At 37.8% G+C, this 25,163-nt stretch overlaps 2 protein-coding genes and 1 long non-coding RNA gene across 4 annotated transcripts; 1 reads left to right on the forward strand and 2 right to left on the reverse strand.

Moving 5' to 3' along the window:
- Window positions 1–527: 527 nt before the first annotated feature.
- senp3b (SUMO specific peptidase 3b) lies at window positions 528–10,606 on the reverse strand. Of its 2 annotated transcripts, XM_059529117.1 has the most exons (11): window positions 10,435–10,605; window positions 7,953–8,693; window positions 5,812–5,964; window positions 4,570–4,681; window positions 4,311–4,458; window positions 4,164–4,211; window positions 3,831–3,908; window positions 1,642–1,779; window positions 1,382–1,465; window positions 1,222–1,272; window positions 528–993 (listed from the first exon to the last, which is right to left on the reverse strand). In XM_059529117.1, the coding sequence occupies exons 2-11, from the start codon at window positions 8,653–8,655 to the stop codon at window positions 883–885; spliced, it is 1,626 nt and encodes a 541-aa protein (XP_059385100.1). In that variant the 5' UTR covers window positions 8,656–8,693; window positions 10,435–10,605; the 3' UTR covers window positions 528–882. The 2 variants fall into 2 exon arrangements, with proteins under 2 accessions (XP_059385100.1, XP_059385108.1); XM_059529125.1 differs by lacking the exons at window positions 528–993; window positions 1,222–1,272 and adding an exon at window positions 1,177–1,221 and having other exon boundaries at window positions 10,435–10,606.
- On the forward strand, window positions 10,055–20,955 carry LOC132119261 (activated CDC42 kinase 1-like). Its single transcript, XM_059529074.1, has 14 exons — window positions 10,055–10,127; window positions 15,087–15,269; window positions 15,430–15,500; window positions 15,583–15,771; window positions 16,030–16,182; window positions 16,973–17,250; window positions 17,380–17,506; window positions 17,601–17,747; window positions 18,240–18,334; window positions 18,849–19,058; window positions 19,172–19,236; window positions 19,450–19,955; window positions 20,191–20,286; window positions 20,385–20,955. The coding sequence occupies exons 1-14, from the start codon at window positions 10,073–10,075 to the stop codon at window positions 20,547–20,549; spliced, it is 2,340 nt and encodes a 779-aa protein (XP_059385057.1). The 5' UTR covers window positions 10,055–10,072; the 3' UTR covers window positions 20,550–20,955.
- LOC132119304 (uncharacterized) lies at window positions 20,913–22,012 on the reverse strand. Its single transcript, XR_009426144.1, has 2 exons — window positions 21,608–22,012; window positions 20,913–21,445 (listed from the first exon to the last, which is right to left on the reverse strand). It is a non-coding gene; the product is annotated as an uncharacterized LOC132119304 (long non-coding RNA).
- Between the last annotated feature and the right edge of the window lie 3,151 nt (window positions 22,013–25,163).

Genomic DNA, 25,163 nt, shown 5'->3' on the forward strand with positions numbered 1-25,163 from the left:
AAATTTGTGGTGATAATTCTTCTTTTTTAATGTGATTAACTAAAGTAACAAGATAGAACACATTTGATAATGGGATTTTAATAGACCATAAAGGTACTTTCATAATGTTTGTCTTTATTTTTATTTTTTTTTACATCATTTTGTTTCCGTTTGCCCTCTCAATATTTTTTTTTGTTTGCTTTTGAACTGTTGCTGACAGTATTTGAATAAAAAAAAAACTTACTATGTCAAACACGAATGTACTTTCTTCCAGAACATACAGAGATGACCCTTCCCAAACTACCCAAGATCTGTTTTCCTGTACATAATTGTTGCAAGTCACTAGTGGGTTATTTAATAGTCCATATAAATATGCTTACTGGTATTATTTACTGTTTGAATAAAGGTAAACACAACATAACTGGGGAATACCTCATTGACATGTTGATTCCTTAACCTTTCATGATGAACCCTGGCCATTTCACGTCATCATTAATTGCAATGTGACGAACAAAATAATTTAAGTGCTCTGATGAGTACACAGATCATTATTTTCTAAAGACGGTTTATTAAGAACAAAACTGCAGACATGATTTGTCACTTGCATTAGAGCACAGTTTACTCTCATGGCAACATTTCAGATCAGGAGTTTTGCAACATCTTTATACACAGAAAAAGAAAAAAAAAGTGAAAACAGAGTTCTCCATTCTGTCATTCTATCAGGCCGTCATCCATAAATCACCTCAGTCAAGATGTTGGGCTCCAGTACAAAAACAAACAAAAAGGTTATGCAAAATTAAAACCAACGTGAGCGAGGATGAAATATCCTCAGTGTGAAGTCTCTCAGGTTTTTCGGACAAATGTATGTTTTTCTCCCCTGGCTGTGCAGTCTTTACACAAATATCACAGTGACAGCTTGCAACGACACAGTTCTTTGTACATAAGTCTCCTCAGCTTGGGCATGTCCTGTTGAGTGAAGCTGAAGGGCTGACCCAATGCCAGACACTTGCAATACTAAAATGGAGGTGGGGGGGGGGAGAACAGAGAAATAAGCAAATCTTGTGTGTAACTGAGGAAAAGTCATCTCAAACAACATATGTTCTGACAAATTTCTTGTGGTTTTTAATCAAGCTTAATGGATTCTCGTCAGGATAAACAGCTATAAATGTACTGTGTCAGTTAGTCTGAATCTCATCAACCACTCATAAAACTTCAGAATGAAGATGGTGTATATACACAAACCTGCAGGACAAATGCACCACAGTCACTGTCATTATTTTGTCTGCCAACATTCTGTAACAAAAAAGAGAGGCTTTATTAATTGATTATTAATTTAAACAACTGAACAGCATTAGACATTAGAGTCACTAACAGTAACGGTCTCTGCAATGACAGGCCTCACCATTTTAAAAAAGCCTTTCCACCCTGTGAGAAAATCTCTCTTCTCTTTTATCATGGCCTCTGCCTGCAGGTATTTAAAAATATGCTGTGGAGAGAAAAAAATGTCACGTAGCTGAGATATATAGCAAACATAAAAACAAAGGTTACAAATGTATTACTTATTATAATGTTTTAGACAATACACACAATTTCAAAGAAACTTCATCGCTTGTGGAGAAGATTTTGACTGTACAGAAAGCAAAAGTTTTGTACGGCTTTTACCTTAGGGCAGCGGCGATTAAGGGTTCGCTGAGAATCGAAGTACGTGATGAAGCGCTGTTTAATATCAACCGAGATCAGAGACCAGTGCACTTCTAAATGAATGGGAATCAACAACAGATCCTTCTGGAAGATGTCCACCTAAAACACGTTTGTACTTGCATAAATAAATGCATAAAGAAAAGTTCTGATCGCATCAAAAATAAAAGTTTTTGTTTATGTAATATACAGTGCCCTCCATAAGTATAGTAAAGACAAAATTGTTTTCTCTGCTGTGGAGTCAAGACATTTGCAAATATGATTAAATGATGAATATGCGACAAAACAACAGAATGTCACATTTTATTAATAGGTCTTTCGACACATACATGTTTTACCAAATAAAAAGGACAGCACTTTGATAGTTCATCCCACTATTTGACATGAGCATAAGTATTGGAACAGTTGAATTTATGGCAGATGAAAAAGATTAAAAGCTAATATTTAGTTGCAGAACCCTTGCATGCAATCAGAGCAGTGAGTCTGCAACCCATAGACCTCACCAGACTCTTGGTCTTATGCTTTGAAATGCTTTTCCCAAGCCTTTAATGCAGCCAATTCCAACTGTTGCTTGTTTGGGGAGTTTGTGTCTTCAGTCTCCTCTTCAGATGGTGAAATTAATGTTGAATCAGATCTAAATATGGAGACTGATTTGGACAATCTAAGACTTCACATTTATTTGCCCTGATCAGTCCTTGACTGAACTGGCAGGGTGTTTTGGGTCATTGTCCTGATCCAATATGAAGTGCTTTCTAATGAGTTTGGAGGAATTGTCTTGAATATTAGTAGACAGTTAGTAACAAATTCATTCTGCTACTGCCATCATACATTAAGTCATCATTAAAATTAAGAGGTCCTGTTCTTGAGACGACCATGCATGCCCATGCCATGACACCACCTCCACCAAGCTGTACAGACGAGGTTGTATGCTTAGGTCATCTACAGTTCCCTTTTTTCTTCAAACTTTTGCTTTCCAATCACTTATGCTGCATTCCAGGCAGGTTTTTGAGCCCGTAAGTCATGTCTTCAAACCACGACTCACAACTTTTTAGCGTTCCAGGCAAGTCACACCAAACTTCCAGACAGCAAGGAATTGTAGCTAGATTATTAATTTTATTGCAACGTTATATTGTCCTAAAATCATAAATCATACACACTGCATCCGTAGGCAATATTATCCGTAGGGTCTGCTATTGTTGTTTCGCGGGCTGTGTGACGTCAGAGCTCGGAACTGGGAGTACATCGATCTAGTATGAGTTCACGGGTGGTAAGTCACAGGTTTGACTGCCGTTCCAGTGCACTTTCACGGGTATAAGGTTGGAAAAACACAGGTAACGGGTTGCCTGGAACGCGGCATTAGATAAAAGTGAATCTTTGTCTCATCGGTCAATCAACTCAGTTCCTAAACTCTACTGGTTCACATTTGTGAAGAATCTTGCCTTTCTATTTTTGGTGCTGATCAGAGGTTTTTATCTTGCTGTGTAGCTTCTGTGTCAGATTCTCCTGCAGACTGTAGACTGACAGAGCATCACCCCAGCTTTCTGGAGGTTGCTGGTGATTTTGCATACACGTATTCTAGGGTTCATTTTCACAGCTTTTATGATTTGCCTGTCATCAACTACTGTTGTTTTTCTCAGCCGATCAGGTCGTCGTTGGTTGCTGATGTTGCAAGGAGTTTCCAAACTTTTGATTTCTCCATGCCCTTTGTTTTTCCTATAGTTCTAATTGGCTTCCTCTTTTCTTTTAGGATCCAAATTGCTTGCTTTTCTTTCAGAGTCAGCTTCCTCACATCAGATAGGGAGATGAAACTCGAAATGTGCTGATCTTCTAAGCTAGTAAAACATTTTTCTGTTGAATCACCTAATAATAAAATGTGACATTCTGTAGTTTTGTCTCATATTCATCTTTTAATCATATTTATAGATTTCTTGACTCCACAGCAAACAGAACAATTTTGTCTTTACTGTTCCAATACTTATGGGGGGCACTGTATGCGTGTATATATATATATATATATATATATATATATATATATATATATATATATATAATTAAATCGCTTGACAGCCAGAGTTTTAAAATATATTAAACGATGCCTCTTAAACAGTAGCACACATCAAAATAAAATATTTAGAGGTTTACAGTTTTCTTACATTCTTTGTCCACCGTTTCACTCCATCATAGCCTTTGGTCCTCAACTTGTCATAAAAGAAACTGTTAAAAAAGTGCACCTGAAAATGGAGATGAAATTAGACAAAGCACTAAACAAAACTAAATAAATTAACTTTCCCTGACAATCAGCAACAACGATCAAAACTACTACTACTTAAAAATGTTCACTTCTTATATACTTTGATTACTGAACAGGGCAGGATGTGTTTGTATTTCACAACTTTTGTTACTAAGGCTGAAATAGTATTAGGTTAACTAATAAGAAAATAGGAGAATTAAATAGGAGAAATGAGAAAAACCTAAAAATAAATCACCTTTTCAGGCACAGAATCCATCACAAGGTCTCCATACATGTTCATGACCTTATGAAATCAGATGAAAGAACAATGTGTGCATTAAGTAGAACAGAGAAAAGCAGAATTATGAAACACAGTGCTGTGCATTTATAACTCAAAACTCACCTGGTCATTGAGCCAATTCTGTCCATAGAGGGTGCTGAGATCATCCATTGTCAGAACATGACGCTTGTAATTCACCCGAAACCCTTTCACCATGGCAGTCCCTGGTGATCTCTGGTAGGACTGAATTAAATGTTGCACCATGACTTTCCTGTGGGCACATGGTTTAAAAAAAAAAAAAAAAAAAAAAACCTTTAGTACCTTCCAAAATTGTATGCTCAAAAGACATATATTTGTATTTGAAGTTGTGCATGTGTGAGACCTGTGGGGCTGAGAGAAGTCCTCATTGAAGATGCCCTTCAGTTCCTCAACAATATCATCTGAATGTACGGGAATTAGACTTCCATACTTTTGGAGGTACTCATCAAGAAGACCTGAGAAATAAATATATTCATGCATGAAGTACAACCTACACGGAGTTTAGAACATGTCATCCATCTAAACACCAAATTATGTGAGAGAATTCATTTGTCTACTTAAACAGGCAGTCTTTAATTTGGAAATTAAATAAAGCTCTAAAAAAATCTTCTTAGAGCAAGCTTTATGTCAATGGCTTAAGTATAACATCCACCTTAGACCGCTATCTTGGCGAGATCTAAAGATATATATATATATATATATATATATATATATATATATATATATATATATATATATATATATATATATATATATATATATATATATATATATATATATATATAGATATATATATATATATATATATATAATATCACTGGATAGGGCTGGGTAAAAAAAAATAGATTTTTTGATTAATCGTTTTTTTTAAAATGTGGTCGATTAAAAATCGATTCTCAAAGGCCATGAATCGATTTTTTTTCCATATTTATTTCCGCAAAAATGGAACGTAAGGTTAGCGTTAATCTAATTACAAGTCTTCTCCACTAGATGTCCCCCTCTTATTTGCCTTGTGTGATGTTACCAAGGAGCGAGAGGCGAACCTGTCATTCATTCAGTGCTTTAAATGGCGGTTTCAGGTGGTTTGTCGACGTTGATGCCACCTTCACATAAAAAGTCAGAGGTATGGAAGCATTTCAGATTTCGTAAGCAAGACGACGACGTTAGTGTTGTGGACAAGAACAAAGCCATTTTTCATTTTGCATCAAAATTTTATTGTATTTATTTAACACAATTGTATGCATTTGAACATTTGAGATGGGTTCTGTTTTAATGTACCCAAGTGTACCTAAAATAAAAGAGTTTAATATACAGGTTTGTGGCTCTTAATTTCTTTTTATTAATTACCCAATTGTAAACTTATGTTCACTGTTATTTTTTATAGATATAGTATTTGTATTAAATCCATATTCATTGAGCTGAATCGAGAATCGAAATAGAATCGATTTGAGAGCTTGTGAATCGAAATAGAATCGATCTGGAACATCTGAATCAATACCCAGCCCTATCACTGGACATACTTCCATCTCATAACACAATAGATAAGATATACATTTCTGCAGCTTTTAGAGAACAAGAGTTCTACCTTGAACATAAGACCTGTGCTCCTCTGAAAGGGTCATTTCCATCCTCTGAGTGGTGGGCTTCAGGGGCATAGAAAGATATTTTCGACTCCCACTGACTGATGAACTTGACTGAGAATCCCCATGATAACCATTGAAACCAGAGAAACTGTTTTCTGTGGAGAGAAAACAAACATATAATATAATATAATATATGTTTTGACTGCAATTCTATTTACTTAAAAAATCTGTGGTTTTCAACTGTGTGCAAGGGACCCCCTCCGAAAATAATTAATGTTTACTCACTATAGTACTATACTGATGTATTTAAAATATAATTTATATTATTTTAATCAATCAAACATACACACACACATACATAAATATATATATACATATACACACAGTACAGACCAAACGTTTGGACACACCTTCTCATTGAAAGACTTTTCTTTATTTTCATGACTATGGAAATTGTAGATTCACACTGAAGGCATCAAAACTATGAATTAACATGTGGAATTATATACATAACAAAAAAGTGTGAAACAACTGAAAATATGTCATATTCTAGGTTCTTAAAGGTAGCCACCTTTTGCTTTGATTACTGCTTTGCACACTCTTGGCATTCTCTTGATGAGCTTCAAGAGGTAGTCACCTGAAATGGTCTTACAACAGTCTTGAAGGAGTTCCCCGAGAGATGCTTAGCACTTGTTGGCCCTTTTGCCTTCTGTCTGCGGTCCAGCTCACCCCTAAACCATCTCGATTGGGTTCAGGTCCGGTGACTGTGGAGGCCAGGTCATCTGGCGCAGCACCCCATCACTCTCCTTCTTGGTCAAATAGCCCTTACACAGCCTGGAGGTGTGTTTGGGGTCATTGTCCTGTTGAAAAATAAATGATGGTCCAACTAAACTCAAACTGGATGGAATAGCATGCCACTGCAAGATGCTGTGGTAGCCATGCTGGTTCAGTATGCCTTCAATTTTGAATAAATCCCCAACAGTGTCACCAGCAAAGCACCCCCACACCATCACACCTCCTCCTCCATGCTTCAGGGTGGGAACCAGGCATGTAGAGTCCATCCATTCACCTTTTCTGCGTCACACAAAGACACGGTGGTTGGAACCAAAGATCTCAAATTTGGACTCATCAGACCAAAGCACAGATTTCCACTGGTCTAATGTCCATTCCTTGTGTTCTTTAGCCCAAACAAGTCTCTTCTGCTTGTTGCCTTTCTTTAGCAGTGGTTTCCTAGCAGATATTCTACCATGAAGGCCTGATTCACACAGTCTCCTCTTAACAGTTGTTCTAGAGATGTGTCTGCTGCTAGAACTCCGTGTGCCATTGACCTGGTCTCTAATCTGAGCTGCTGTTAACCTGCGATTTCTGAGGCTAGTGACTCGGATGAACTTATCCTCCGCAGCAGATGTGACTCTTGGTCTTCCTTTCCTGTGGCGGTCCGCATGTGAGCCAGTTTCTTTGTAGTGCTTGATGGTTTTTGTGACTGCACTTGGGGACACTTTCAAAGTTTTCCCAATTTTTCAGACTGACTGACCTTCATTTCTTAAAGTAATGATGGCCACTCGTTTTCCTGTACTTAGCTGCTTTTTTCTTGCCATAAAACAAATTCTAACAGTCTATTCAGTAGGACTATCAGCTGTGTATCCACCTGACTTCTGCACAACACAACTGATGGTCCCAACCCCATTTATAAGGCAAGAAATCAAACTTATTAAACCTGTGAAGTGAAAACCATTTCAGGTGACTACCTCTTGAAGCTCATCAAGAGAATGCCAAGAGTGTGCAAAGCAGTAATCAAAGCAAAAGGTGGCTACTTTGAGGAACCTGGAATGAGACATATTTTCAGTTGTTTCACACTTTTTTGTTATGTATATAATTCCACATGTGTTAATTCATAGTTTTGATGCCTTCAGTGTGACTCTACAATTTTCATAGTTATGAAAATAAAGAAAACTCTTTGAATGAAAAGGTGTGTCCAAACTTGTGGTCTGTACTATATATGTATATGTATGTGTATGAATGATTGTTTGATTGATTAAAATAATATAAATTATATTTTAAATAAATCAGTATAGTACTATAGCCCCCATTTTCCAGACTGAAATCCCTCTGCTCTAAATAGCAAGAAAAGGAAAAGTCTCACCTGTTTCTCTTCCACTTGTCTCCAAACCTGTTTGTGATGAGCCCATGGTGTCACATCCCTGCTCATCCCGTCTCTTGCTGGCATAAAGGCTATACTGGCGCCACCTCCTTGCCCGTAGATACCCTAAGGTGCCGACCCACTGGGCCCGTTGTCTCCACGCTTTCCAATTCTGCACAAGCCGATTGCGTAATCTAGCACTAGACCGTAGTCTTCGCCATCGCTTCAGCCTTTGCTGTCTAAGTCCATGAAGCCGAATCTCGAAGGGATTCTCAGGAAAGTCTCTGGCTTGGAATTTGGCCTCCCCTTCATCTGAGGACATCTGCTGCCGATAATTATTAGCCAACATGGCTTGCGGTTGTGATTCAAATGGCATTTGCCAGTCTTCCACTTCATCTTTTTCCTCCCATGGATCACATTCAGAATCGATCTCTTCCTCATCTTGTTCTTCTTCTTCCATATCTTCTTCATTCTCATCAAATCCAGCTTCTTCCTCAAGAAGCTCTACTGGTTCTATGTACTCTCCAGTCCAGACTTGCTCCTTGTGACCTAGTTTGAGGTGAATGGGGCTGGTGGCATTGGGAGGGGAGTTTGGATCCATTAGACCTCCTCCCATGCCCCCAACACTGCTGGCTTCCTGGCTTACAGTCAAGGAGAGCTCCCCTTGCCAGCGGTTCTGGGCCAGGCTTCCACCGCTGTCTCTCATAGTCCACTGGCAACCTGCTACCTGCGCCAGCTCGCCGCCTGCAAGAGTGAGAATAAGGCTCATTTCAGTGCCCTGAAATTTGTTTCTGGTGCAGGCAGATAATTAGCATAATACAGATTACTTATACAAGACCAGCTATCACTCAGTTATATGGTGATTGGCAGAAGTGAAGCATATGTTAGCCTCCCTTTTTAGGGAAGTTGTGGCCTAATGGTTAGAGAGTCGGACTCCCAATCGAAAGGTTGTGAGTTCGAGTCCTGGGCCGGCAGGAATTGTGGGTGGGGGGAGTGCATGTACAGTTCTCTCTCCACCTTCAATACCACGACTTAGGTGCCCTTGAGCAAGGCATCGAACCCCCAACTGCTCCCCGGGCGCCGCAGCATAAATGGCTGCCCACTGCTCCGGGTGTGTGCTCACAGTGTGTGTGTGTGTGTTCACTGCTCTGTGTGTGTGCACTTTGGATGGGTTAAATGCAGAGCACAAATTCTGAGTATGGGTCACCAAGTGGCTGAATGTCACTTTCACTACCTTACATTACATTTAGTCATTTAGCAGACGCCTTTATCCAAAGCGACTTACAAATGAGGACAATGGCAGCAATCAAAAACAACAAAAGAGCAATGATATATAAGTGCTATAACAAGTCTCAGTTAGCTTAAACACAGTACACGTAGCAAAGGCTTTTAAATAATAATAAATAAAGAGAAAACAGATAGAATAGAAAAAGGAATAGAGCAAGCTAGTGTTAGAGGTCATTTATATATTATATATAAAAATGTACAATAAATGAAAATAAAATAGAATACAAAAAGATTAGAAAGGTAGTTAGCTTTTTATTTTTAAAAATAGAATTGAATAGTGAGTGATAAAGTTAGAGGGTCAAATAAAGATGGAAGAGATGTGTTTTAAGCCGATTCTTGAAGATGGCTAAGGACTCAGCTGAGAAGGCAAGATTCTAGAGAGCACATAAGTCTGAAGTAAAGCATTTAGGTAAAGGGGTGCAGAGCCAGTGGTGGTTTTGTAGGCAAACATCAACGTCTTGAATTTTATGTGAGCAGCTATTGGTAGCCAGTGCAAATTGATAAACAGAGGTGTGACGTGTTTTCTTTTCGGCTCTTTCAAAATGAATCTTGCTGCTGCGTTCTGGATTAATTGTAAAGATACCTTATATCTATTTCGACATTTTAAATAGATACAAAACCATATTTTAAATACTGCTTTTATTTACTCAAATTTAAAAGCATCAAATATATATGAGCAGAACAGTTTACCCTGAAAGCTGGTATTTGCCAGTACGCATCTAAAAGTAAATTAATAACCAAACATGTTTCATGAAATCTGCAGATATATTCAGGCAATCTCGGTCCTAGAGAGCCACAGTCCTCCAGAGATCAGCTTCAACCCTAATCAAGCACACATGAACAAGCTCATCGATGTCTTCAGGAATACTAAGGCTTCTCGGCTACAGGCAGGTGAGGGTTTTTTCAGGGTTGGAGCTGAACGCTGCAGGACAGCGGCTCTCTAGGAGCGAACTTGCCTAATGTTACCCCTGGAATAACTAAACGGTGTCTCATATACCTTCATATCTACGAAACCGTTCAAAAGCCATTTCACAACAAAAAAAAAAACAATATACGTTTCGTCTGTTCAAAAACGGTTGACGTTATAATTCACGGTTGCTTTGGTATTTTTCGTTTTCTGGCATGTGCAAATTTGCTAATTAGCTGACGAGCTAACAGCAGCCGATAGTCTCGCCAATTGCGCTCACATTTCACTCACCTTTTACCTGCAGTTTTACACCAGAGTAAGATAATAGCACACACGGCAGCTTCGCCTTTATTTTCCAAGAATTTACAAATAAACAAAATTGTGCATTACGAGGATTTTCACCTCAATCAATGAATGCAGTCGCGCTCTTTGTACGAAAGAGTAAACAGCAACGCTGCGCGCTACTGATGACATCATTGGTCTCGTGTAATGGCGTTGCCGACAAAATAAAGTATTAAAATCAACTCAAACGAAGATACTTGCAACATATTAACATACTAATAATGGATCAAATCGTGTGATGAAGCAAAAGAGTAATGAGCTGTACATGTAAAAGGGGGATTAAGCTGCTAATGATCTGATGGAATTAAAAAAAATAGAAAAAGGTCATTTTACAGCCTAATGTTAAGAAACGATTCGTTTTTTTCTTTAAATCTAAATGACGTATCTAGCATTTACGTAAATATTTAGTAGTTTAAATTGTGATTTTTAGTACCTGAATTTAAATGGCTGTCTCATTTCAAACGTGTAGCCTTTATACATTTCGTTTTGGGGCTTTTTCTGTGCTGTCAGTATCTGTTTCAAGTCTGACAAAGACATACGACGCTTTGGTTAATTAGGCTACATATTTCTAGGCCTGAGTCACAATATGATGGGAAGGAAGAACTTTGTACTATAAAAATATTGCACTAGTTTGGACTAAATGATGAGGCATTGCAATTGCGCAGCACACATGAGTCAGCATATTCACATTTGATTGGATCACCAGACTAAGGCAATTCAATTCAGTTCAATTCAATTCAATTCAATTTTTTTTTCTTTTTGCAATCCAGTAGGTCAAATTTTCATTTCAATTTTTGTAGATCACAAAAACATAACAATAAAAGAGAATCATCACTACTCTGCTGGTATAGTTAGCAAGGTCAACCCATATAATTTCAATAGTTATTGATGGTAACAGTCTCCTAAATAGAGAATCAGGAAGTGAGTTGTTATAAAAGTATTTTTTACCCAATGGGTAATATTTTCTAGGTTGACTAAGGGTAATCCAATACATGATTTCACATGAGCATTTGCATATGTGTACGTATGTGTGTCTTTGTGAGATGGAGAAAGTCTGTAAATATCCAGTCAAACTGGAAAGACCGGATCAGAAAGACTTGACTGAAAGGGGCACTGGGGAAAATAGTCTCTGTTTTCAAGTGCTTCTAATGATGCAGGGCTTTATGTCATTCGTGAGGTTTCTTCATACTGAGTATACTAAAACAGTATTTACAAGCTTCCTTTCACGCCCATTTATTGTCATGAAATAATTGTTGATGTCCTTTATTTCCTATTTTTTGAAACCAAGAAGATAAGGCCATGTTTCCTGTAAATGTAAGGCTGCTTTGGAATTTTACCTTTAACCTATATCACTCCACGCACCGCATTTAAAATGTCTAATCATTTATTTAGTAAAATGTGAAAAAAAAGGAAACCATGATATTGTCCTCTTAGGATAAGATCTTTTTCAGTTGCAGATACAAATAGACACAGTTTAGTTTATTCGTTATAATTATAATTATATATATATTATATATATATTGGCGTATTCATTATAAAGAGAAGAAAATAATATTTTATGTTTATGTTTACTTAATGTTTATGATGGGGAATACGAATAATAACGTGGTTTTCAAATAGGCTAGATGTAGTAGCTTTTTGAAAAGAAAAAGTATATTTTTATTTTTAACCCAGCACTGTAAACGATAGGTAAACAATCAAATCTATATCACCGTCAAAACTGGGGAGGAAAAACAACAGTATGATGTAACAAATGGCGTACATCCAGCAGGTGGTGAAGGGGAAATGTTGGCGCTCAGGGCGGAGGCGGAGTGAGGAAGAACTCAGACTGAATGCTTCGGGATCTCAGAGAAGCGTCAGACGCATTCTATATAACACCAGCCTTCACTGTGAACTACTCATGACCTGTACATTAATGAAAGACGGATTATTTAAACCACCTTCTAGCACTACTGATTATAATAAAATCTTTCAGTGACACTCACTGAAAATAAACGGTTTATAATGGACATCTTACACCGGGAGTGAAGTTGATTTACGAGCTGAACAAAGTGATTCGACTGGGGAAAAACGTCGAGCGTTTTTATTTGTAAGTATAAATTTTTGTTTACTGCAAGTAGTATCTTTATTCTGCAAAGGAAAGTGAATTATATCTTAAAATAAGCAATATAGTAATCCAAGGTGTATAAGAGTCAAAAGTAACGATTTACAATATAATTATTTTTTTAAAGCGTCATTTCCGCTTTGGTGTTATTCTTGAAACGCTCACCTGGGCCCAGGTATCTTCATTGTCCTTATCTGCTGTCATGGCTGATATATAGCACAAGGTGAAACCAATAGTATATGTACATTTGCTTTCATAAACGTCAGTAAAGGCTTTCCTTTGTGTCAGTGTATATAATAATTCCTCTATATTCCAGTATATATATATATATATATATATATATATATATATATATATATATATATATATATATATATAGACTAAAATCAACTTTTTCCCCTACTGTAGTATCTGTGTGTATCTGGGTAGTTTCAGTGTAAGATTGTTTTTCATATTTGTTGAAATGACTATTTTAGGTGACGTTGAAATACAAGTTTATAAGAATTTTGACTCCTAATTAATTTAAAAAATATATATTATTAATGAAGAAGGCCTTCCATACTGTTATTTGCTGCTATGAAAAAATTTATGATCGTTTAAAAATGTTACATGTTTTGTCCTAACAGTCATTCTGAATATTAATTGGCCAGCCAGACAGCCTTATACACTAACAAACATCTCAAAAAACATCTAAAAAAACATCTCAAAACTGTTATATAATAAATAATACTCTGCCGTTAATTAGGAAGTTGTAGTAACGTCCTGTATATTGTTTGTGACTAACTACATAGGTCAACTGCATATGTTTGACACATTTCTAACATGAATTATATATAAAGGATTAAAGTCACGCCTTTTGACAAAATATGACAACCAAACAGAAGCTGTCATTTGTTTCTATACATTGGGTGTACACTCCTTTATAACTCTTTGTAAAAGGCCACTGTTTTCTACTTTCTACTTTCAAAAGGTTTGAAACACACTTGATTACAATAATGCTGTAGAAACTGTGTGATCTATCAGTTCACACCTGGTTTCAGAGAAGACTGTAACAAATGTTAACAGAAGCACAGCTCTATCAAACAAGCCGGCTCGAGGAAAACCCTTCTGAAAGTTGCAACCTGTTAGTGTTACACTTTATTTTAAGGTGTCCTTGTTACAGTGTAATCTTACATTTAAGTACTGTGATATTATTTAACTACATGTTTGGGTTAGGATTATGGTCAGGCTTGGTGCTACTTGCATGTAATTATGCTTAATTTATTGTTTTTATAATAAGTACATGTACATGTAAGTACATGTAACGTGCAACAATGATACCTTAAAATAAAGTGTTACCCCTGTTAGAACTAAAAATGACTTGCTCAGTAATCTACTGAAGATATTTTTGAGTAAAATAAAACATCTGCTCAAACTCTGATTAACAACTCAGTGGAGTGATCCTGTAGTTATTACAAATGTAAGATCTGGTTTAGAACACACATTGTCTACTAAACTTTAGAGCCTCAGAGTTTCACACAGAGTCTACATTATCTCTTGTCATTCGGGGTGTGGACTTTGGGTGTGTAGTCTTGGAGAATCTTATTTTGATACTCTCAGATTACATGCTCAGACAAACCCCCATAGTTTTAGAGCAGGCTCTTCTGAGGCATACTGGCTGATTATTCACTAAAAGGTCATGTGTCTGAGTTGGTCTTTATGTTTTCATGGTTCTGTAAACACAAGCGTGCAGAGAGTTTCTAGTTGTCTCTTTGTTCACTGGGAGGTTCACGGACATGAAGTCAATGACACAGTGCTTGGCAGGCTAAATAAATCTATTCTGTTCTGAACATAACTTACCAAACCTTGCTTTGCATGATTGTGTACACAGTATGAAACAGTTAAAAGGGGATTCTCCTTACCAATGCAAACAAGTTATAATATTCTAGAGAGTTATTCAGTAATTGCTTTATGAGTTCAATCATGCTGAGCAGGTAAATCATTCTCTTTCTCACATACATGCCTGAAGTGGTTGGCCACATACCTCTCTCCTCAGTGGCCTCCACTGAAAAAAAGTTGTTTGTTTGGTTTATAAACTCCCTTGCTTCCTTTTTTTATTAGGCTTTGCTAGCCTGTATTCGTTTCTGCATTTTTACTTGTAGTAAAAATAACACGAAACACATAATCATATATTTTTTAATGTAGTTAGTAATATGTGGAATTGAACTGCGGTTAAAAATGAGTACCATGCACTTTAAGAGGGTTTCTCAACACAGCTCAGGTCCTTGTTTGTTTGATTTTTCATTGCCTTCCAGCAAATTCCTGACAGGCATCCATAGCAACCCAGTAAGGAACAGCCTTTTTGTGTCTATTCAGAAAAGATACAGTACTCTAGGTGTACAGAGCTTGTTTCTATGGAATCAAAATAATAAAATGACCATATAGGGAAAATAATGAATGCCTCAGATTGTTTAGGTTTCTTTTCTGATCTAATTTCATTGCTCTGTCTGTCTGTCAGAGTTGCTGTGTGACAGTGTAATAATGATGGATCATGATACTCAGTGGCTGTACCAGCTCCTTGCTAGTGTGCAGTTAGAGAGATTCTACGTAAGGATGCGAGATGGACTCAATGTGACACGCATTGAGCACCTGAACTATGTTAAAGAAGCAGATCTGGAACACATTGGCATTAGTAGACCAGGTATGTCTTGTATAATGTGCTATTTTTTGAAGATTGTTATTTTATTGTATTTTATTTGTGTACTCAATGCGCTACATTGGTGAATATAATCATTTACTGCCTTTAATATGGTTTGTGTACATCTTTGTATTTATTGCTGTTTTTGGTGGTTTTTCAATAGGACAGCGACGATTATGGGATGCTGTCAGACGTTACAAAACCAACATGCGACCATGTTCGAGGGTGGCTAAGGTATTTTACATCTTTACATACCCCCTTCTTTTTATTCATTCACTTTGCCTGCCTGTGATCATCACCGTCTGTTTTCTACTAGGCCTTCATTGGTCGCACCCCAGAAGGAAGTGAGCAGTGTAATGGTGTTGGGTCAGGCCAGGGGCCAGAACCAGGGCGCACACTCCCCTGTCTTATCCAGGACAATGAACTGATCTTTGGGGACAGGCTAGGCTCAGGTTCCTTTGGGGTAGTTAGAAAAGCAGAATGGCAAACACCAACTGGACGAGTGGTGAGTGCTTTACACCAAATATGTGTATAGGAGTATAGGAATAAATTAACAGTTTATTTGCCAAAACTTAGTTTTTAACATTTTCAATTTTGATTGTGTTTTAATGTGTTAGTTAGCTGTATTTTTTAACTTAACCAAAATAACCCAACTGCAGTTTGATTGAGATTCATTGGAATGTACAATGAAAAAAAAAGATTTTTTAAAATGCAGATTAACTCTTCAAATACTACAATAACAGTCTTGTTTCCAAATTTTAAGTTGCCTGTAGCAGTGAAAACCTTGAGGGGCGGCGGATCCAGATACGGAGATGTGGTGACAGAATTCCTCCTGGAAGTTTCGACCATGCAGTCTCTGGACCACCCCAACATTATACATCTGTATGGTGTTGTCCTTACTCATCCTCTTAAAATGGTAATTCTAATGTTTTATTTTGTAAGATCATATTCTTGGTATTATGTATATAAATATAAATGAATTATTCCCTTTTATATTTGTTTTATTGCTTATTAAAGGAGTATCAGTCTTGATGATATTCAGACCAAAACAAACAGCTTTTTATCCCAGTTCAACAAAATAGGAAGTTAATATTCAGTAACATGCATTTTAGGTACAATACTGCCCTTTTACTTGTGTAGTAATTTTGTGCAGAATTAGCTGCTGCATGTTCCATAATGAATCAGTGTATTTGAGTGAATCAATTTGAATTAATTATTCAACGACTTCCTCATAAAGACGTTTAATTCTTGAATAGATCATGTTTTTGAACAAATCAATTTATTCAATGATTCACTAATTCACTTATAAAGAAAATAATTTTTACCACTTGTGCAAAAAGTGTAACTTGCTGAAACTGCAAATGTAACTGGCAGAAAGTAGAAAAAAAACAAACAAAAAAAAACATTTTATATTTGTCTGAAGTATAAGACCTTAGTGCATACAATGCATTTGCGATAATTGGAAGTTTGGAAATAAATAATTTTTTTTCAGTATGTAATGTACCAAATTGCAAGAATATTTCGCAATATTACTGTTTTACTGTATTTTTAATCAAATAAATTCAACTTTGGGAAGTATAAGTGTTAAAAACATGAAAAATCTTACTGACCCCCAACGTTTGAACAGTAAGTTGTGTTATTGGTAATGTTGTTGCATTGCTGGTGATATGAAGACAGATGACATAATGAAACTTTCTTTTTATCAGGTAACGGAGCTGGCTCCCCTTGGCTCTTTATACGACTCTCTGCGTCTACGACAGGGAGAATATCCTCTTTCACGGCTCTGGCTCTTCAGCACACAGATTGCTGCAGGTATGGAGTACCTAGAGTCCAGACGCTTCATCCACAGAGACCTCGCTGCCCGGAATGTGCTCTTGGCTTCTAAAGAACTAGTGAAGATTGGAGACTTTGGACTGATGAGAGGCTTGGGTCCGGACAGGGACCACTATATCATGACGGCACACAAACGCATCCCCTTCGCATGGTGAGAAGGATTTGAAGAAACAGAAAGAGCAATTTCTGAATTCTGAGAACAATTCAAGAAATTCTATAAAGAATGAGTTTAATGAAAAAATGTTAATAGTAATTCCAGGCTTTTTCTTACTCTCCATAGGTGTGCTCCGGAGAGTTTACGTGTGGGTACTTTCTCTCACGCTTCAGATGTCTGGATGTTTGGTGTCACATTGTGGGAAATGTTCACTTACTGTGAGGAGCCCTGGCTGGGGCTGTCCGGCAGACAGGTACATATGTCATTTGTTGAGGTGTTCTGTGTATTAACTGCAGCTGTTATAAGCACTATTTCCTTTGATGACTAAGTGACATGTGTCTTTATAGATCTTATATCGTGTCGAGCGGGAAGGTGAGAGGTTGGATAGGCCTTCAGACTGTCCGCAGGAGTTATATTCTGTGATGCGTAAATGTTGGGCCTGCAGTCCTGCTGACCGACCGACCTTCTCTCAGCTCACTACCATGGTAGCAGAGGTCAGATATAAAGCTCTGCCGTTCATTAATCTCATTAATATTCATTATAATAACATTTAAAAGTTTGAGTTCATTTAGACTTTCTTTCTTTCAACAAAAAATGTTTCTTGAGCAACAAATCAGCACATTAGAACGATTTCTGAATGATTGTGTTACACCAAAGACTGGAGTAATTGCTGCTGAAAATTGATTGATATTAAAATACAAAAAAGTTATTTTATATTGTAATAATTATTATCAAAATTGCTGTTTTAACTGTATTTTTGATCAAATAAAGGTGATTCTTTCACAAGAATTAAAATAAATCGTATAGTATAAGTGTACCACTTGTGCTGTAGATATTACAAAAAAGCTTATCTAAAACCAGGAGCATTTCCCCCAGTCTTAGCACAGTGTTTTAATTGTGTAAATGTACTATAATTAATGAATGATACACACAGAATCTATTTTTTTTCTCAAATTCCTCTCTCTTTTTTTTAATGTATTTTTCAGGCTCAGCCTATGGAGGTTCGAGCAGTGAAAGACTTCACAGAGCTCAGAAAACTCTCTCTACAGGCGAATGATCTAGTGACTGTAATAGATCATGGGTAAGACAGGGGTTTGAGGGCAATCAAGATCTTCTATCGTCTAATCTTCTATTTCTCCCTTTATTTTCATTTACTTTTTAATTAATTTTCTATATTGTCAGATTCCTTACTTTATACCCTTGGCATTGTTGAAAGTTGTTATCAGTCATGCCAATAAATCTTTGCTGACTCTCCCTCTGATAAAGGTTGTGGGTAATTATTAAACTGCCTTCCCTCCCTTTGACTTAGCAGCATTCAATTCATACCTCAAGCTCACACTTAGAAAAAAGAAATTACAGAACAGATTCAGATTGACTAGGTACCAATTACTTTGTCCAGTTATACGTAAACTTTAATGACATTTTATAGACTTCAAATAGCAGTTTAAATATAGATTTAACAATAGACTGAATTTTAGATCACAAATTTAGAGCACACAGACTAAAAGTTGTTAAAAATGGAAAGGTGCTTTAGATTATCCATCTAAATTTATTTGTAAAGTTAAAAGGTAGAGAGCTCTTGTCTTTTATTGTAGGCTGGAAATGTGTGAGTGGAAGGGTCAAAACCAGAGAACTCTAAGTGTTGGCTGGTTTCCCCCTGCATTGACTGCCCCGGCTCTCACAGCAGCAGTTTCTGCACCTGGTCCGGCTCTGATCTCTTCCCCTGTTAAAGGCAGTCTACAGCACACTGGCCATGGAGGCATGGACCGGGCAAGCAGCTGGGCCAACCCAGAACGAATAGACGAGTGAGTGACTTTTCAAATAAGTTATAAACTATAAGCTTTGAATTCACTAAACAGTTGTTACTCAAAGTAGACTCTGTGTGTGTGACTGTTGCCATTTTCGGTGTACTTTTCAGGCCCAGACGTTGGAGGATTCCGTTAGGAAGAGAGAAGGAAGGCTCCAATCTGAAGAAAATGGCAGGTAAGAACTTAAAATATACTGTGAGGAACTTCACATGCTAGGAACTTAACTTTCTATTCATCAAAGAATCCTAAATCCTAATAAAAATCAGCATTTGAACCAACGAGACCAACATGATAATAATAATAAATGTTTCTTGAGCACCAAATCAGCATGTAAGAATGACGTTTTAATGTATCCAGTCACGTTCTGTGTCTTACCATCAATCTTCAGGCATCTCAAGGAGTCTGGAGTCTGTCCTTGGTGGTTCACAGGACAAAGGTCAAGGTCCTGGTGGGAATGCAGTTCAGAGAGCCGACCCACGCAGACTCGTGCAGTGCAATCTAATGCAAGATCCACGCAGGTTTAGTGATGCTATTGTGACCCCACCTGCACGGCCACCACCCCCCAACTTCAAATCCATCAGCCCACCAAACACTGGCTTCAAATGCGTCAAACCCCAAATGATGATCCAGGATCGGAGACCAGTAAACCCAGCGGGCTGGGGCCCTCAAACTCATTCACAGCTACAGTTCCAGTTCCAGTTCCATCCACAGCAGCAGTGTTTAGGGAATAACAACCTCGCCAGGATGGCACATCTGGCCAAGTCAAGCCCTCAGTTAGATGATGGCCCTGAGAAAGAGAAGGAGAGAGACAAAGAGCAAGAGAAAGAAAGAGAGCGAGAGAAGGCAAAGGAGAGGTATCCGCCACATGTTGACAAGGATGCAGTTATTGCGCAGGTATGCAGATTTCCTCAGATGCAACAACTTTGCTTTGACTTGTAAAACTGTTTTCAGTACTTATAACCGTAGAATAGACACACACACATTTCATAAAATGGAAAACTATTCATAATAATTTGCAATAATATTTCACTATTATAGTGTTTTTACTGTATTTTCGCTAACATTTTTTCAATAATACAGTTCCTCTTTAATGCTGTTGCTAATATGTTAAATGCTGATTGGTCATCAGGTTCAGGAGGCAGTACATGGAGTGACCAGTGAGCAGGTTCAGAAAGCTCTGTGTCGCAATGACTGGAATCCCGTATGGGCGGAGCAGCAGCTTAAGGTAATAGAAAATTAACCCTTGTTTATTCAGTGTAAATCATTTCAATTAATTGATCGCATTATTCTACTTATTCTTTTATGTTTCCTTTGCATCATCAGACAGACCAGCTGTATTACATGACTCAGTACTCTCGTGAGGAATGTCAAAAAGTCCTTGCCCGCTACAAATGGGACCTGCAGCTGGCAGGACGTTACATCATCCGACAAGACAGAGGTAGAGACAGAGACAGAACTGCACCGGATAGAAGAGGAGAAAGAGTTTAATGCAAGACAATGTTAACTCATAAGATGGTTCATAATTATTGAGGATTTCATGTTTCTTTGATATCGATGAATTATCATGAGGTCAAAATATATTGTCAGCCTGAAGTTTCCATCCACTTCCAATGTAAAACCATCAATAGTGACTCTGTATTATGTGCTTGATTAATACATTCGTGATATCAGTTATTTGTTTGGAAAGACAGTATAATCATTCTTATTAAATGCAGAATGACATTCCAGTTGCCATTGTGACTATTGTTAGTTTGCAGTTTTTGTACATAAATTAGGTCTGTTAAAATTTTAAATGTGTTAAATTCAGTAAAACTGTGTAAATTTATATGATGAATTTGTAAATACAAAGTGTTATAAATATTTGTATCCGTTTAATAAAGTAAATCATGCATTTTTATTTGTTTGTTTTCCGATTGTCATACATTATTAGAATTAAAACACAACAGGTTATGGAAAACAACATGCTGAATATTTACCATAAAGATATGTCTCAGTTTCTCCAGGTTGACTTCAGGTAACAATGTTAAGGTACGAATGGGTATATTTATTGCAAAGACAAAGAGACACATAAAATGGTTACATATCAGTTTAAATGAAAACGTCTTCAGAAACATATCAATATTGTTTATTCGGTTTTAACCCTGTGCAAATAAATGTCCTGTGAAGTTACATCAACTCTAATGGGACATGCAAGTGAAAAGTACTCAAAGAGAACGAGAGAAACTAGGTTGTTTTGCTGTACCCAAAATAGCCACAGTGTGTCATAGTTATACATATGTTTGACAGATCTCAGTCTTTCAATGAGTTATAAATGTAGTTACTTACATTCTGATATCAGTATGTCTGCAGTATAGTGGGACTATTATTTAAGGAAACATTGTTGTCTTCAAAACACAACCAGACCGAGGCATTTGAACATACAATACTGGATTCCATTTCTTGTCGGTCTCAATGTAGCCCTACTCAATCTGACACTATTGTTTCTTAAAAACCAAAAAATAAATAAATACTGTAAGGTTATTCCACACAAAGGTACACATTTATACCTTATTATTTTAGCCCAAATGTGTGCCTTTTATTACCTTAAAGGTGCATATTAGTAGCTAAATTATACAATCACCTTTCGAAAAGGTACCGCCCTAGTGACAACTTTGAATGTTATTTCAAATGTGCCATTGTCATACAAATGCAATTTCTTTTAGCCAGACTGGATGGAAAGCAGTTTTTCAGCAGTTGCGTGTGCAGCAGTCATTCTTCTCTCATGTCAATGTAGAGGAGGCATCCTCTTGGGTTGGATCTGGGTTGGGATCTATCACCTATCACCTCCTGAGGCGTGGGGTATGAAAGATGGTTTTGGGCTAGAAGACAATATTTAATATATACATGGGCCTATAATTTAGTATTTTGTCTCTAATGAAAAGTAGTCTGTTTCCTGTAGCATCTTCTGAAACTATTTTATCAATAAAGATATGGACGTGCATTATGTGTTTAGGCACTATTTATTTCACAGTATAGGAACAACAGCATAAAAGGGAATGTTTGTGTATTTACTTTTTAAATTTAAGAGTATTTAGTGTTATGTTCAATATCGTGGAACCAGCTGGCTGAAAGGTGAAGCCAAATCCCCCCCAAAAAAAGAAATAAAGAAAATGAAAGAAAAGCCTACCATTAAAAAAGTTAAAGTCAAATAAATTATTTGGTTCAGACGTTTGTTTTCTCTTTTCTTTTTTTCTTTTTTTTCTGCCATTTTCCTGGAGAATTTAGATATTATTAGTAAAATTATTGACAAGAATTGACAAGAACATTTATCATCTAGACAATATTTGTCCTCTCTCCTCCAGGCCAGCATGGGCTGCCCCACCCCTGGTCATCTGATGTTCTTTGTGAGCATTGGACCAAACTCAATACAGCAGAGAAAAAAATTTGCAAAAATCAAAAGATTCGTCAGACCTGAGTATGTTTCAGTCTTTGCTTTCATCTTTCTCTGCTAAAGTCCATACTACCAAATCTTCATACTTCCACAACAAGATCAACAACGATCCAGACACACGTGAACTCTTTACAAAATTTAATTCTCTCATCTGTCCCCCTCCACCACCTCCCATCAAAACTTCTCTTCTCACCCTACAACATGCCCTCTAGCCCCAATCCCCTCACACCTTCTCCAAGCATTCTCTCCTACACTCTTAGCAGCACTCACACACATCATCAACACATCTCTCCTCACAGGCACCTTCCCCACTGCATTCAAGCAGGTTCGGGTAAACCCACTGCTCAAAAAACCTACATTAAACACTTCCCTTATAGACAGCTGGACATGTCTCTCCTTCCATTCATAACGAAAACCTTCTAATTATTTGTTTTCAAACAGGTATCATTGTTTCTTTCACAGAATAACAAACTGGACACACTAACCAGTCTGGTTTCAGGAGTGGCCATTCAATTGAGACTGCATTACTGTGAAACACGGAAGCCCTGTGGATTGCAAAAGTTGATTCCAAATCATCAGTTCTTATTCTGCTGGATCTATCTGCTGCTTTTGACACTGTCAATCATTAGATCCTCCTATCTGCCCTCTCAACACTGGGCTCCACGTCGATGGTTTGAATCCTATCTCACTGGTAGGTCTTTCAGGTGGCCAGGGGAGGGGAGGTATCCAAAGCACATCAACTGGTCACTGGGGTTCCTCAGGGATCCGTTCTTGGACCCCTACTCTTCTCCATATACACTACAGCACTGGGTCCCATCATACAGGCACATGGCTTCTCCTACCATTGCACTGGTCAGCTTTGCTGATGATACACAGCTCTATCTCTCATTTCAACCAGATGATCAAACAGTAGCTGCACAGATCTCAGGCTGCCTGGTGGATATCTCAGCATGGGTGAAAGAACATCACCTACAGCTCAACCTGACAAAGACTGAGCTTCTTGTCTTTCCTGCCACTCCAACAGCATAATTTCACCATCCAGCTAGGTTTTTCTAAAATCACCCATTCAACTTCGATCAGAAATCTTGGTGTAATCTTTGATGACCAGTTGACCTAAATAAAAAAAAACACATTGCAAAGATGCAGGTTTGCATTGCACAAGATCAGAAAGATCAGGCCCTTTCTAACGGAGCATGCTGCACAACTTCTTGTCCAGGCCCTTGCCATTTCTAGGCTGGACTACTGCCATGCTCTTCTGGCTGGACTTCCATCAAGCACAATGAAACCTCTACAAATGATTCAGAATGCAGCGGAATGACTGGTCTTCAATGAGCCCAAAAGAGCCCATGTTAAACCTCTCTTTATCTCCTTGCACTGGCTACTGGTTGCATCTCGCATCAAGTTCGAGACATTGATGCTAGCATACAGAATAGCCACAGGCTCAGTACCTGCCTACTTCCCCTCCTGAAGTCTGAGATCCGCTAGTGAGCGACGTCTCGTGGTACCATCACAGAGAGGCTCAAAATCACTTTCCAGAACATTCTCGTTCACCATTCCTGGCTGGTGCATGATCTTCCCACCCCTATCCAGAATGCTGAATCCGGAATGTTACTAGACTTCATCCTAAATAAAAAAATTCTTAAAAAAAACGTTTGTCTTTCTCTTTATTTATTCCTTCTCTTTCTAGCTTGTACTTATTTGAACAATGCCTAAAATTTAGTATAATGAGCACTTCCTGTGTCTGTTTGGCTCTTTAAGAAGAATCGCTTCTCGAAAAGTCGCTTTGGATAAATGCATCTTCATAATGACTAAATGTAAATATAACATCACCAATTTGCAGACTGGTGACTGCATTTAACCTTTAATGTTGCAAAATCTGTTAAAGGGGTTATAATGTAAGTGTAGCAGGGTGGTTGAATCCACTGTAGGGAATGTCATCCACCTGTGCTTAGTTTAGTAACCCCTCCTCCTTATTTGGTTTGAGATATATAAAGGACATGTTATGGCCACTTGGCATGCGTCCTTGTATTTCCCTCGTGACGTCATCCGTGGTCGCCACAGGCTTGGATTGTAAGCTGCTCTTTTTTTTCCTTCCCGCTGCTTTGTGCTGGCTGCCCACTCTTCACCGTGGCATTGATAGCACGTCACTCATATGGTCTGACTGAGCCGCTATATTGAATATGGTGTGCAACTACGAAGCGGTTTGCGTGCAGGATCATCCCGTGGGCTCTCCTGCATAACTGAGTCTTTTTGGGCTAATTAGTGGGAAGTGAGCATCAACACTGAACCGTGATCGCGACTGCGTCGCTGTTTTGCCTCGACCTTTATCACGATAGCAACCCAGCGGTTGATTCACGTTGCTATCGGGGTGTAGTGCATGGTTTCGAGGGCAGGCTGAACGTCTCCCCGGGCCGCCGCATATGGAATTCCCTTGGTCTAACTTGGAATCAGCATCTCGTGTCTACCGTGTGGTTGTTTGAGTATTTGGTTTTCCTTGGTTTACGTTCAGTCCGTGCCTCATCTCTGAGCACTGTAAACCGGAGTGAACTTGGTTTATTTCAAACTGTTAACCTGTTTTTGTTACATTGTGCTATTTTGTTTGTGCTAAGTGGTTTAATTTCTTGAATTATTTGATTTATTTTGTGACATTTGTTTTTTTGTTTTACTTATTT

This window comes from Carassius carassius, chromosome 3, assembly GCF_963082965.1.
Source record: "Carassius carassius chromosome 3, fCarCar2.1, whole genome shotgun sequence".
Lineage (NCBI taxonomy): Eukaryota > Metazoa > Chordata > Actinopteri > Cypriniformes > Cyprinidae > Carassius > Carassius carassius.